The 15,063-nt window shown below is 31.0% G+C and overlaps 1 protein-coding gene across 3 annotated transcripts in view; it reads left to right on the top strand.

The window, feature by feature from the left end:
* LOC114331299 (microtubule-associated serine/threonine-protein kinase 3) overlaps positions 1–15,063 on the top strand; it is an 82,672-nt gene that overhangs the window by 5,166 nt on the left and 62,443 nt on the right. For 2 of the 3 annotated variants that reach the window (XM_028280823.2, XM_028280824.2), the window contains exon 2: positions 12,459–12,541. The exons of the other annotated variant lie outside the window; for it this stretch is intronic. In XM_028280823.2, coding sequence (XP_028136624.1) covers positions 12,459–12,541 — 83 coding nt within the window. The remainder of the gene's footprint in view (positions 1–12,458; positions 12,542–15,063) is intronic. 3 annotated transcript variants of the gene reach the window in all.

A 15,063-nucleotide genomic window follows, 5' to 3' on the forward strand; every position in this document is an offset into this window, starting at 1 on the left:
AAGAGAGTTTCTTCCGTAACAAATCGATATGGAGGGACCATTTAAGATTGCTGTCTAAAAAAATGCCAAGAAATTTTACAGAATCAACGGTACTGATCTGGCTGTTATTAAGAGGTAAGGGTTGAAGAGCTCCTTTATAAGACAATGCTACTGTTTTATCTACGTTAAACGAGAGTAAATTTGAGTCAGACCAGGTTTTTATTGTAAGTAGATCAGAAGTTATAGTAGCATGAAGAGTTGCAATATTTGAGTTGCTCCAAGTGATACTGGTATCATCAGCAAAAAGAAAGATGTTTCCATCGATTTTTAAATTAGTGATGTCAACACTTAGTGATGTCGTGTTCAACTTAATAACAGAGAAATGGTCGATTTTAAGGGTATAATGCTATCAATATCTTTTGTAAGTACTGCCTGAAAAGACCTTTAAAACGACAGCACTGTTAAATTTCGATTACATTCAAACTAAGCGAGATATGGTGCAACAAAAAAGGATGACTAATTTATTTTAAGATAAAATGCGAAGTATGTATATTTTAACCCTTCATCCACCAGATTTAAATGCATCGTTTTGCTTCTACAATACCTTTTACTATAGTGTTATTTCTATTTTCAACAAGTTGGATGGGTTTAAAATGTATGGTTTTTGAAAAAATAAGATCAAATTATAGAGAGCATTTTTAATTTTTTTTTAAATCTTCCTTTTTCTCCATGTAACTCGAAAATGATAATGAGATACAGTAGTGAAAGAAAAATAAAATTGTTATCTAAAAGAAAACCTACATCTTCGTCAGGTATTTTTTTACGTATCTCTTATCACTTTCGAATTACATGGAGCAAAAGGAAGATTTTTAACAAAATTTAAAAATGCGTTCTACAATTTAATCTTATTCTTTTCAAAAACCATTCATTTTAAACCCGTCCAACTTTTTGAATATAGAAATAACACTATAGTAGAAGGTATTATTGAAGAAAAATGATGCATTTAAATTCTGGTCGGATGAGGGGTTAAATATACTTCTCATTTTTCCTTAAAATACATTAGTCATAAGTTTTTTTGCACCACATCTCGCTTATTTTGATTGTAACCGACATTTAACTATTCTCGTTTTTAAGGTCTTTTCAAGCACTACAAAAGGTATTTGTAGCATTATACCCCTAAAATCGACAATTTCTCTGTTATTTTAAGTTGAATACACCGATTTGAGCATGCACCCAAAAATAATTTTTCCCCTAACATCTCTTTTTTTTATTAAAACTAGAAGATTTATAAAAAAATGACTCTCTCTGATTTTTCATAAACTACAAAAATGTTTTATATAGTTTTTTCGTTAGATTCATAATTTTTATGGTATTCCCAAAAAACAGTCTCTGAAAAGTGTCATTTTTCAATGAAAATGACAAATTTTTAACCACGAATAACTCAAAAAGTATTGAGTTTTCAAAAAAATTTATAAAACAGTTATTGCTTAGAATTAGGTTATCTGGCCACTGCCGGTATTAGTTTGATAAAAAAAAATTCCACCCCCGAGAACGGATGGGAACCACCCCTAAGTTAAAAGCGTCATAGGATATAATATACTTGTTTCTTGAGCTATTCCCTACTTACAGTGAAAATATCAAGTAAATTGATGAAGTAGGATGGAATTCGGAGCCAAATACCCTCACTGACTGCATTAATAGATACCTACATCATTCATACATGAATGCATTCACTTAAAGGTTCATTTGGATACCACAATAAAAATCACCAATCACCAATAATTGACATATCTAAATATTTAAAGAAGAGTGGATTGAAAGATATTTTCCCTAATTTTGATTCGCTTTGCGCATTTATTTGTGCCTCCCAGTTGCCAACCAACGTGTCTGCTGAAAGGTCATTTTCGAAAATGTCAAAAATTTAAAATAGTGATGAAAATAATTTCCGATCAGTATGGCACAAGAACGTCTTAACAATTTGTCGATTTTGTCCATAGAAAGTGACGTAACAAAGGCGATAAATTATGACGACATTATAGATGATTTTTCCAAAGAAAAAATCACGAAAGAAATCTGATGTGACCGAACTGGAATGACAATTTTTATGTATTCTTATTTAAATTAAAAAATCTGCTTGCAAATTTTTTTTCGCAAAAATGGTACATGCGTGAAGGGCGGCTACTAGAGAATTGCCTAGGGCGTCAATTGACCTAAAAGCGGCCCTGGGCCCGGCGATGTAAGGGGCCCGGCGTCGATCAGACCAAAGACGTAATTTTTCCCGTTTTTTTTTTATCTTCACTTTATGTCCATAATTCGATTGATTTGGTTTAAAATTTTAACAGCAATAAATCACATGAGTTAAATACTACAGTGCAGTCAGATAAAACTATGGTATGGATATGGAGATTAAAAATATATCATTGCTTCTAGAAAATTTACAAAAAAAAGCCAAAGAATTGCAAATCAATTTCAGGAACTCGACTTTTCCTCAAGCTTAAATAGATTCAAGGCCGTATTGTCAAATATCACTTGATGACGGTTATTATCAGTTATTATCAGATGTAGGTACCTACTTTTATGTTTATTATTTATATTATTTGTCTGTGTACTTTAATGTTTAATTGTCTTGTAATTTTTAGCTTATAAATGTTTTATTTTGTTTTAAACCTTTAACATGTTAATTGTATTTTTTTAAATTATCGTACTTGTTTTAAAATTGTACCTACTTATTTTGTAAAATGGGTTCGTCCGTAAATAAATAAATAAAAAATCAGAAGAATCTAAATTAGTTACCAGCAATTATGGAATAAATCCAGAATTTACATCAAATAAAGAAAAACGGCGCAAAAAGCCTGTGAGATTTTTTGATGATTTGCCTGGGCCTAGTAGTGATGCGACTGATAATATTATTTTGAGCCCGATGCAAAATTTCGCTGGGAAATATTTAATATTGTTATACAGGGTGTACAGAAACTCTACCGACAAACGAAGACAGGAGATTCCTCACATAATTTTAAGACAATTTAACCCAATTCACCTAGTCTGAAAATGCTTCCTAAGGGAGCTAGATCTCTTTGAAGATGGCGCCATGTAATTAGTTTTTCTTAAATACCTCCAGAACGCTTCTATTTAGAAAACCGAAAATTTGTATACATATTTACTTTCCAGAAATGAATCGATTCCATCCATTGCCTATTTCTAGTACCGGTCATAGGTGTCCGTTTTGGGTAGGCCAACGGTTATTTTATCGCATAACTTTTTTGTCTTTAACTTTTAAGCATTTTTGATACTGGATTATTAAATTGTGAGGTATTCTAGTACTAAAAGGTACTCTTACTTTAAGTCGGTATGACACACCGTTTCCTAGAAAAATCGATTTGAAAGTTTTTAGTTTTGGGAATTTGAAAAAAAAAAAATTGAAAAAAATTTAAAAAAACGATGTATTTTACCAACTTAGAGCAAGAGTAACTTTTAGTACTCGAATATCTCATAATTGAATAATCTAGTATCAAAAATACTTAAAAATTAAAGACAATAAAGTTATGCTATAAAATAACTGTTGACCTACCCATTATTTTGAATCTGTACATTCTAACACTAATTTAATAATAACAGACTCCTACAAGGAATATGGACTTGAACAATTATGTGTTGATTGTATAACTCTAGAAGAAATCAATATTGCAATTAAGTCTTTAAAAAGTAGTGCAGCTATAGGTGTGGATGGGATTCCTTCTTACCTGTTTGAGGCGTATTCAGAAGTTCTGTTACATCGCCTACAAATGATATTTAATAAATGTTTAGAGACAAGCACGTTTCCGGATGCGCTTAAGGCAGGTAGAATAACTCCTATCCACAAATCTGGAAATACGAGTTTAATATCAAATCATCGTCCTATAACAGTATTGCCTTCTCTTTCAAAAATCTTGGAAAAATTATGTACAATAGACTGTATACTCATGTTTCAAAAACTTTAATGGAAGAACAACATGGTTTCATAAACAAAAAATCAACTCAAACAAATCTGTGCATTTTCAGTCACTATATTGCTTCATCCATAAATAATTCTCAAGTTGATGTTATCTTTACCGATTTAGCAAAAGCTTTGATAGAGTAAATCATTCAGTACTATTAAAAAAACTGAGGTCATATGCACTTTCTGACAAGCTTATAAAATTTTTTGAATATTACCTTACCAACCATACTAATGTAGTCAAATTTGGGAACTGCTACTCAGACAGTTTTATAACCAGGTCAGGTGTACCGCAAGGTTCCATCCTTGGGCCTTTACTTTTTGTTATGTTCATAAATGACATCACCGATTATATAAAGTTTGCCAAGTTTCTTCTATTTGCAGACGATTTAAAATTATTTCTTACAATAAAAAACGAACATGACTGTATTAATTTACAACAAGATATTCAAGGTATATCCACATTCTGTAAAAATAATGATTTGAACTTAAATGAGTCAAAATGTAAACTATTGACTTTTTCTAGAAAGCGAGAAATCATAAGAACAGATTATTTTATTAACCAAGTAAAACTTGAAAGGTTAACAAAAATCAGAGATCTAGGGGTGTTATCCAATAGCAACTTCTCCTTTAATGAGCACATTCTCAAACTAACTAATGATTGCCATAGACAGTTAGGCTTTATCCTAAGATCCAGTAAAGAATTTTATTGTGACACTACAATTAAGCTTTTTAATGCATATGTGTGGTCAAAACTCGAATATTGTTGTACCATATGGAGTCCCTCCACCATATCACATGGTGATATGATAGAGAGGATTCAGAAGAAATTTTTGAGGTCTTTATATCTGAGGAAATTTGGGATTTATCCTTTTAAGGTTTTCTATAACTTGCAGAGAATGCTTTTTGACACTGTGTTATTGAGCGAAAGACGTAGAAATGCCCAAATCATTTTCATATTTAATATAGTTTATCAAATCATAGATTCTCCTACGATTCTTTCATTTATAAATTTTAATGTACCAGACCAAAGACTTAGATGTAGACACACTTTATTTAAAATAACTCCAGAATATGCAAACTCCCCCATGGCAAACTGCTTAATGGCAATGAACGATTTTATCGTGAGTGAAGACCTTGACCTATATAATATGAAAAAGAGTACTATGCTACATAAACTGTGATACCCTTATTTATTGTTTTAACGTGTATTTATTGTATTATATAAATTATTGTATGTTCTTATTACCTTCTATTGACCAACTGTGCATTTATAATTGGCATCATTGCTGTAAATGTGCAGTATAAATAAATAAATAAAACGGACGCCTATGACCGGTACTAGAAATTCGCCATTAATGAAATCAATTAATCTCTGGAATATAAATGAATATACCAGTTTTCATCTTTCTAAATAGTTTTTTTTAAATCTTTTTTTTGAAATTCAAAGAACGAAAAATTTTCAAATCGATTTTTCTAGAAAACGGTGTATCCTATCGACCTATCGAGTAAGAGCACCTTTTAGTACTAGAATACCTGACAATTTAATAATTCAGAGTCAGAAATGCTTAAAAATTAAAGACAAAAAAGTTAGGCGATAAAATAACCGTTGCCCTACCCAAAACGGACGCCTATGACCGGTACTAGAAATTCGCAATGGATGGAATCGATTCATTTCTGGAAAGTAAATAAGCATACCAATTTTCGTTTTTCTAAATAGAAGCGTTCTGAAGGTATTTAAGAAAAACTAATTACATGACGCCATCTTCAAAGAGCTCTAGCTCCCTTAGGAAGCATTTTCGGACTAGGTGAATTGGGTTAAATTGTCTTAAAATTATCTGAGGAATCTCCTGTCTTCGTTTGTCGGTAGAGTTTCTGGACACCCTGTATAATAAGCAATTTAACCAGAAGATTTAATGCGGAAAATAAAATTCATTCGCTATTTAACATTTTATGGATATTCCGAGATGAAGATGACGACAATATTAAGAAGAAAATTAATAGATGTATTGCGATAGTTTTATAAAGAAGACATCAGTGAAAAAATGAGAGATGAAATTTTTCATTTAAGAGCGATATACAAGGATAATATTGGTGAATCTCAACTTTCTCCAATAGATTTGCTTAATAAAATTAAACATCTCAAATTTGAATTGGTATTGTGTTAAGAATATTTTGCACATTACCGGTGACAGTCTCAGAAGCAGAAAGATCCTTTAGTTTTCTTTTTGGCATAAAAAATGCTATGAGGTAATGAATGAAACAGGATCAGTTAGCTGCCGTTCAACTTTGTGAATTGAAAATGATTTGGTAAAATCATGCGATTTTTGCCAAATCAGAAAACTCCAAAAGCACCTGTATTCTAAATAATGTCACTCTTATAAATTGAATAAAATTTTGTATAATCAAAATTTAATAAAATTTATATGTATTTGAAATGTTTCTTATTATTTATTATTTATAATTTTATTTCTATAAAAATTAAACAATTTTTTCGCTCTTCACTTTTTGCCGGGGGCCCGCCCTTCACTTTTTACCGGGGCCTGCTCATCCCTCTCGGCGGCCCTGCCTGTCTGGCTTCCATTCAGACGCCTCTTGTGCCCTTCTCCTACATTGTCTTACATTCATAGTTTTCAGGTTGTTTTCCACACGAGCCAACCATCTTGATCAACTACTGATATTTATCATTTGCAGATGTTTTTGTAGGTAATCCTTGTTTTTGTTGATTTATTTTTTAATACGAATTTTTGGATAATTTGAATTTTTTTAACGGTCCCCTGAAATTCGAATTATCCAAGTTTCATTGTATATAGTTCTATGTAGTATTCATAAGCTTTTTCTTGTATGATTCTTAGTAAGAAAATATTGCTTGTAGTGGCTTTATTTGGCCTGAATCCATTTTGATAATCACCAATTATATTTTTGGAGTATTCTAACAATCTATTATTATATCTTGAAACTATCTTACAGCTACACTTTGATCAAAACACTACTGCAGGTGATGGTGAATACTACTATGATTTTCATGAAGCTAATCTTCCTTGCATTTATCAATACTTAAAAGCAATTGATTGGGACAGTCTTATAAGTGATAAAGAACTTTCCGAGATGATAGGTACTTTCTATGATATTCTTTACTGTGTGCTTAATATGTATGTTCCATTGAAAAAAGTTTGTACAAAGAAATTTCCTGGTTGGTATTCTAGTGAACTTACACAATTAATACGTGAAAAAAAGACTGCCCATTTAATTTACAAGAGTAACAGGTCTCCTGAGAATTATGGAGGTTTTAGTCAACTTAGAGCTCAGTGCAAAATTTTATCAAAAAATTGTTATGCTAATTATATACATTCAACTGAGATTTCGATCCAAGCTAATCCAAAAAATTTTTGGAAATTTGTAAACAGTAAGAAAGAAAATAATAGTATGCCTGTCTCAATGTCACTCAACAATACACTAGCCTCTAATGGCAACGATATTGCAAATTTATTTGCTAGCCATTTCTCGTCAGTTTTTAGTAATAAAACTCTTAAGCATAATGACAATTTAATACAGTCTAAGGTCTGTGTATCTTCCTATATTATACCAATTTCAAAAATATACGAAAAACTTTCAACTCTTAATGTCAATAAGGGACCTGGGCCAGATGGTATTTCTCCCATTTTTCTTAAACGATTCTCTTTTATTCTGTCTCGGCCGCTTTATCATATTTTTAATAAATCCCTTCAGTTGGGGAAATTTCCTGACTTTTGGAAACTATCCTATGTCACTCCAATTTACAAAGCAGGTAATAAAGCTGACATAACGAATTATCGTCCCATATTTCTATTCTCGGCACAATTCCCAAGGTATTTGAGAGTATTGTTACTGATTACCTTAATTATGACTGCTCTTGGATACTAAATTCTCAACAGTTCGGATTTTCTTGTGGTAAATCAGCAGAACTTAGTTTGTTGCTTTATGTTGATACCTTGTCTGAAGATTTGGAGAGGGGGTTGCAGATTGATTCAGTGTATACTGACTTCTCCAAGGCTTTTGATAGGGTGAACCATGATCTTTTGTTACATAAGCTCAAATTATATGGCATAGAAGGTTCTGTGTTAAAGTGGTTGGGCATTTACCTAACAAATAGAACACAGCAGGTTAGGGTTAATCATCATTACTCCAACACTTTTCTAGTAACCTCTGGTGTACCTCAGGGCTCTCATTTGCGTCCACTTTTGTTTAACCTGTATATTAACGACATCGTCACCTGCTTCTCTAACACTTATGCTCTCTTATTCGCTGATGATCTTAAATGTTATCAAATCATTAATAATCAAGATGATGCAATATCATTGCAATCAGATTTAGATAATTTAGCCAACTGGTGTCTTGATAATGGGATGGATTTGAATGTCAACAAGTGTCACATTATCCGGTTTTGTCGGAATCATCATTTATCAGTATTTAATTATACCATAAATGATCAATTATTGGATACGGTAGACTCAATTAAAGATTTAGGTGTTGTTCTTGATTCCTCTCTTAGCTTTAACCATCACATCAACAATATTACTCAAAGATCCATGAAAATGCTTGGCTTTGTTAAAAGGACAACTCGTGATTTCACGAACGTGTTCGCTATTAAAATGCTCTATTGTTCTTTAGTCAGGACGCACCTTGACTACTGTTCTCCAGTTTGGTCCCCACATTATTTACACCTCAAGAACAAACTTGATAGTGTTCAACATAATTTTCTTAGATATATTGGGTTCAAAAAACACATCAATTATAATTATACAGATATGGAACGATTTTTGAATATCTCTTCTCTGGATGTCCGTAGGAAGCGTAAAGATCTTACAGTATTGTTTAATATTATCAATGGCATATATTACTGCCCTGAACTCCTTGCTAAAATATTGTTGTTTGTTCCACCACGATCAACAAGACAAATTCAAACCTTTCATATTTCTTTTCATAGATATAATTACTCATATTTTACTTTTGTTCCTAGAACACTAAGACTTGCTAACTCCCTAAGTGACCTTCTACTTTTTGGTAACTCTGTTGATGTTTTTAAGAACCATTTAACCAAATTAAATATTTAGCAATGTCATAACCTTGTTATTTGTTAGTAATTAATGTTTTGTAATTATTTTACTTTGTCATGTCTTTTTAAATGTTTTGTACTCTCTCATTTTATTCTTATATAATTATCAATTAATGTAATTATCAATATCTTATTAATGTATTACCGAATTGGGCTTGCCCGTATAAATAAATAAATAAATAACACCAGAAACAATTTTGTATTCTACATTTAGCAATGTAATTGGTCTATAATTATGGCATTCCCTCTTATCTGCTTTCTTACATATTGGCTGTATAGGCCAACTACCGATTTCTGTGGCATTTGCTCCTTGGTCCATACTAACCCTTTAGCTGTCACAGGAGGGTGTCTTTAGATGCCATCGGCACAGGCACATAACTTATTAGTATATCGTCAGCCTCAAGTGAACAATGTCTTTCAACTCATCCACAGCGAAAGGGTTAATGTTATCAGATAATGAATTCTTCCCCAGAGTTTGGATCCTCTATTTTAATAATTCTACTGAAATTCCGTCTGTCCCTGGCACTTTATTGTTTTTTAGTTTCTTTATTATTTTATAAGTTTCTATGAATATTACATATTAGATCACCCAGACTTGGTTCTGTTTTGTATATATTTGTATATACAGTAGACTCCCTCTATAACGAGAACTGAAATAACGGACTAATTACCTCTTTATAAGCAGATCTCGTTATATCAGACAACAATAATATTGAAATGTTTTGATGCCTGTTAACGTAGTTTATAAGGTGTCGATGGTCGACCTGAACAATGAGACTTCGCCATCGTAAATTATAAATTTCCTAGAATATTCAATATCGGTTAATAGATAAACATAAAGAAGTCTATTACAGGCGGTGGAGTTTATTACAGCACTGACCTCGATAATAACACAGATGTTGGGCATTTCTATATACAGGCAGTTGGCGTATTTATTTATAGCCGTTACTGCGCTAAAACAGGTAAAGAAACATATTCTTCGATTTCAGTTTTCCTCATTATAAGCAAATATGCCTCGTTATAGAGGTGTTATAGTTCAATAGGGATTTCATGGGACATCTAGTGTACTTCGTTATAAGCGAAAACTCGTAATATCCGTGTTTGTTATAGAGAGAGTCCACTGTAATATTCCCTGATACCTTTCACGAAAAACTTAAAATGGCTTTTGCTTTTTTTGATTTTCCATTAACTTCCAACAAGCATAGAGGTGAAAAATATAGGAATTAAGACAAAAACATTCATAGTATCCATTGATCTTGACAAAGCATATCAATGGCTTAATATGAAAACCTCGTATCTCATTTTACAGACGATTTTACTGCAGAAACAAAAAACTATATTTCTGCATACTCCAACCTAAAAACAAGAAAACTGTGTTTACATATTTTTGATTCTGAGCACATTTAGATCGTTACACATACATTTTTCACATATATTTTAGGTTAGATTATGCAGAAATTCAGTCTTTTGTCTCATCTGTAAATTTGTCTGTAAAATAAGATAAGAGGTTTTCATACTAAACTATAGATATGATAAACATCCTCTATAGGTTCTGTAGTGGACAATCAATAAGAAATTAGTCCCTTGTCTATATGTGAAGATTGTGAGAGATTTGTATGAGGGAGTAACAACAGCATCAGAACAGGAGTGGGGAGATTAATAAATTTCATGTGAAAATAGGATAGCATCGGTGGTCAGTGCTTTTATTTCAGAAACCACTTCTTGTTATAACTGGTAATACTCCAACTCCAGCTAATTGGCTTATTGTACATTTTCCATTTGTGTAACATTCTGCCTTAGGTTTTAGTTTCAATAATTACGTATTGTCTTATGTTCCCTCTGGAGCATATTGGTAGCTCAGTTAAATTAGAAATTGCAAAATTTCTGATGGCTGTTCTGGGATAGAACCATGGCCGTTTGAATAAGTAAACCAGTATCTAGCTACTAAGCTGTGTGATCAGTAGCACTATATATCTATTTGTGATTGGTACAAGTGACTTGGCAATTCAAACAGTTCTTCAAAGTTACTATGCAAAGTTAAAAATTTGCACACTATACACATAAACAGACATCTATATATGGATGTGAACCCACTTAGATCTCAGTATATAAAATTTTGATATTCCAATTTGAAACGTTGAATGTTCATTCCTTGAATGGTGAAATTTTCTTTAATATTGTGGCTCATATATTTTTTAACTATCACCAGTTTTTCTTCCGCAAAAGTTACAGTGATAGTCTTTTTTGTTGGCTCTCTGATTATCTTCAAGGTAGAATGACTCAGCAACTTCTGAAATGTATTTCATTCACAAACCGACCACAAGAGGGATCTGGTTTTTCTAAACACTCCTTTTCAATGGCAGCTAATCTGGAAAGCTCAACATAGATGGCCCTCGTGTAGTTGGAAGTCATGTCAACTGTCCAAATCTATCTATTTCCAAGTAAATACTGCATTTATTTTGCTGTGTGAATTTGGTTTGACAAAATAAGATGCCTCAGTGTTGTGCTGTGCCTTCGTGCCCATCAAGAATATTACGACACAGGTTTCTCAAAGGTAATTTCATGTGAAAAAAGTGGATTGTAGCAATAAGAAGAGATAAATGTGCTGACAATAAATGCCTCTTAGATATTTGTCGAGCAATTTACTCATTGTCATATTAAGTATACAATACAAATATTCCTACCACGCCTTATTACTTACTCACTGAAATAAACTTAGTTGTACAGTAACTTTCAGTTATTTCCAGTAGAAGTAAAATTTTGACCAAAGGCACAAAAAATTAATTATATACTAAATTTTACAGTTGGGACTTGGGTTCAGTGAACAGAGTATATTTGTTGTTACATATTGAGCGAATTAAATCTATACCCCAAGAAACAAAACTCACTATAATTTGATAAAATAAACAGTAAGCACTGTTTCACATTATAAGAATTTCGACCGTGCGATGATTAAAATCTACACAGTGGCTCAAGCAATCATATGGAATCTTTCTCCCTTCACTGAATGTTTCAAGTGGTGAAGGGAGAAAGATTCCATATGATTGCTCGAGCCATTATGTAGATTTTAACCATCGCACGGTCAAAATTCTTGTAATGTGAAAAAGCGCTACGTTATTAAAACTGTTTATTCTAAATTAGAATTATGTTTAGGAAGAGACCTTCAATGAAAATAAGTAAAAAACTATTTCAGAGAATATCTTGAAAATTGATTTTTGGGGTGCACCTCACTTGGATTTATGATGGTTAAGAAATTATATCATATTTTTTTATCCTATGAAAAATTCATGCATTTACTTAATTGATTTCTATAGTTTTGATTTACATTTTACAAAACTCAGTTATTAATCACAATTGACTTGATATAGTATATCAATATGTGCTTAATATTATATAAAATTAATTTTCTAGATACAGAAAATGGATCTTCTAACCTAATACGGATTCGAAAGTCGGCCTTAGGGAAGTCGGCTCCATCTTTGTCCTTAAATATGGTAAGAGTTACTATTGCTTATATGGTACTATTTTGTTAACAATATGGGCAGTGGGGACTAAGGGTACAGCAGACCCTCCTAGGCAACAATGTAATTTCGAGCCTGTTTTTCGGTCATGACATATACTTTGCATTTGGTAGTTTGGTTTCAAAGCATGTAGTAGGTATGTAGTTCTATTTAATTATCGGATTCCAAGAAAAAGAATACAAAAAAAATAATGTACCTACATGTACAACAATTAAATAAACATAATTTACTATAACAAACAATAATACTTAAACAAATATACACAGATTGATTCATTATATTGCAATTTTATCACTTTTAACTTTGCAACCTCGTCAATTAGTTTGTCATAATAATTAATAAGAGTCATGTAATAACTCTTTATCTATATAAAGTAATGATAAACTATTTAATTTTTGTTAGCCTAATGTGGATCTTAAATTTTTTTTTATTCTGGCTATTACTGAGGATGATTCACTGCTTGCATTATTTATTGGAAGGGTTAAATAAATTTGGGAATCTTGCAATAATATTATTTTCTTGAATAATTGACCACATGGATACAGGTTTAATAGATTCTTCAGGAAATAATAGTTTCCTTACATACAGGGTGAGTCATGAGGAACTGTACATACTCCTACCTCGTATAGAGGCTCCTATGGGGAATAACAAATGACCATTAAAAAGTGTCTGCTCCAATTGTTTAATAATATACAGGGCGAGTTTCGCATTTTGACAGAAATTTGTATTCGTCATAATTTTTGAACGGTCAGATCGATGTGTCTCGTATTTTGGCCAATCGTTACACTATTACCACCTAATAAACTGATTTATTCAAACTAGAAAAAAATCAGGTCCGGCTTTAAAAAATTAGTTCGTTTGGGTCTTAGAAAAAATTTCACCCTGTATACGCTTTTTGAAAACTTTAATATGAATTTTACAAATTAGACAAATAGTCAATTAAAATGGCATAATTATTTTTTTCCGCACACAGTTACTTAATTTTTTGTAAAAAAATCAAATTTGACTATGAATTAAAAGTGTGGTAAAGTGAACTATAGATTAAAAAAAAATAACTTTTATTACAAAAATTAATTCTTTTTGAACAAATATTTAATTTATGTTACCATCCAATCAACTGATTTATTCAAACTAGAAAAAAATCAGGCACGGATTTAAAAAATTAGTTCGTTTTGGTCTTAGAAAAAATTTCACCCTGTATACGCTTTTTGAAAACTCTAATATGAATTTTACAAATTAGACAAATAGGCAATTAAAATGAAATCATGGTTTAACTCGCTACAACTCTGTTCCATTTTAATATTTTTTTTTTCTGAAATTTTTACAGCACATATCTCTTACCATTGTGAAGACTATGAAAATTGTTGTAGACTTTCAGTCCTCTTCTCGTAAAAGTTATGAATTTTTAAAAATAAAAGGTGCAGATTCGTGAATTGCAGAGTTAAATCGCAAAAATTAAGTGAAAAAATTTAAAATTTATCTATTTGATCACGTCTATGTTAAACTATAGAGTCCAAAAGAAGTGTTATGGGGAGTTTTAGATCTAGACGTGTTATAAAAAAAAACTGCTAAAACTTTTAATTTTAAGAAAAACGTTGGTTTTGTAAATTAATTTTTGTAAAAAAGTTAATTTTTGTAAAAAAGTTAATTTTTTTAAATCTATGCAAAAACTTTGCCAAACTTTTTATGCATAGTCAAATTTGATTTTTTAATAAAAAATTAAGTAATCGTGTGGGTAAAAAATAAATATGCCATTTTAATTGCCTATTTGTCTTATTTGTAAAATTCATATTAGAGTTGTCAAAAAACATATACAGGGTGAAATTTTTTCTATGACCCAAACGAACTATTTTTTTAAATCCGGGCCTGATTTTTTCTAGTTTGAATAAATCAGTTGATTGGGTGGTAACATAAATTAAATATTTGTTCAAAAAAAATTCATTTTTGTATTAAAAGTAAATTTTTTTAGATCTATGGTTCACTTTACCAAACTTTTAATTATTCATAGTCAAATTTGATTTTTTTTTATAAAAAATTAAGTAATCGTGTGGGGAAAAAATAAATATGCCATTTTAATTGCCTATTTGTCTTATTTGTAAAATTCATATTAGAGTTTTCAAAAAGCGTACACAGGATGAAATGACTAAGACCAAAACGAATTTATTTTTTAAATCCGGGCCTGATTTTTTTCTAGTTTGAATAAATCAGTTGATTGGGTAGTAACATAAATTAAATATTTGTTCAAAAAAAATTAATTTTGGTAATAAAAGTTAATTTTGTTAAATCTATGCACTTTACCAAACTTTTAATTTATAGTCAAAGTTGATTTTTTTATAAAAAAATAATCGGAATAGTGTGCGGAAAAAAATAAATATGCCATTTTAATTGACTATTTGTCTAATTTGTAAAATTTATATTAAAGTTTTCAAAAAGCGTATACAGGGTGAAATTTTTTCTAAGACCCAAACGAACTAATTTTTTTAAAGCCGGACCTG

The sequence above is a fragment of the Diabrotica virgifera genome, chromosome 10 (genome assembly GCF_917563875.1).
Source record: "Diabrotica virgifera virgifera chromosome 10, PGI_DIABVI_V3a".
NCBI lineage: Eukaryota > Metazoa > Arthropoda > Insecta > Coleoptera > Chrysomelidae > Diabrotica > Diabrotica virgifera.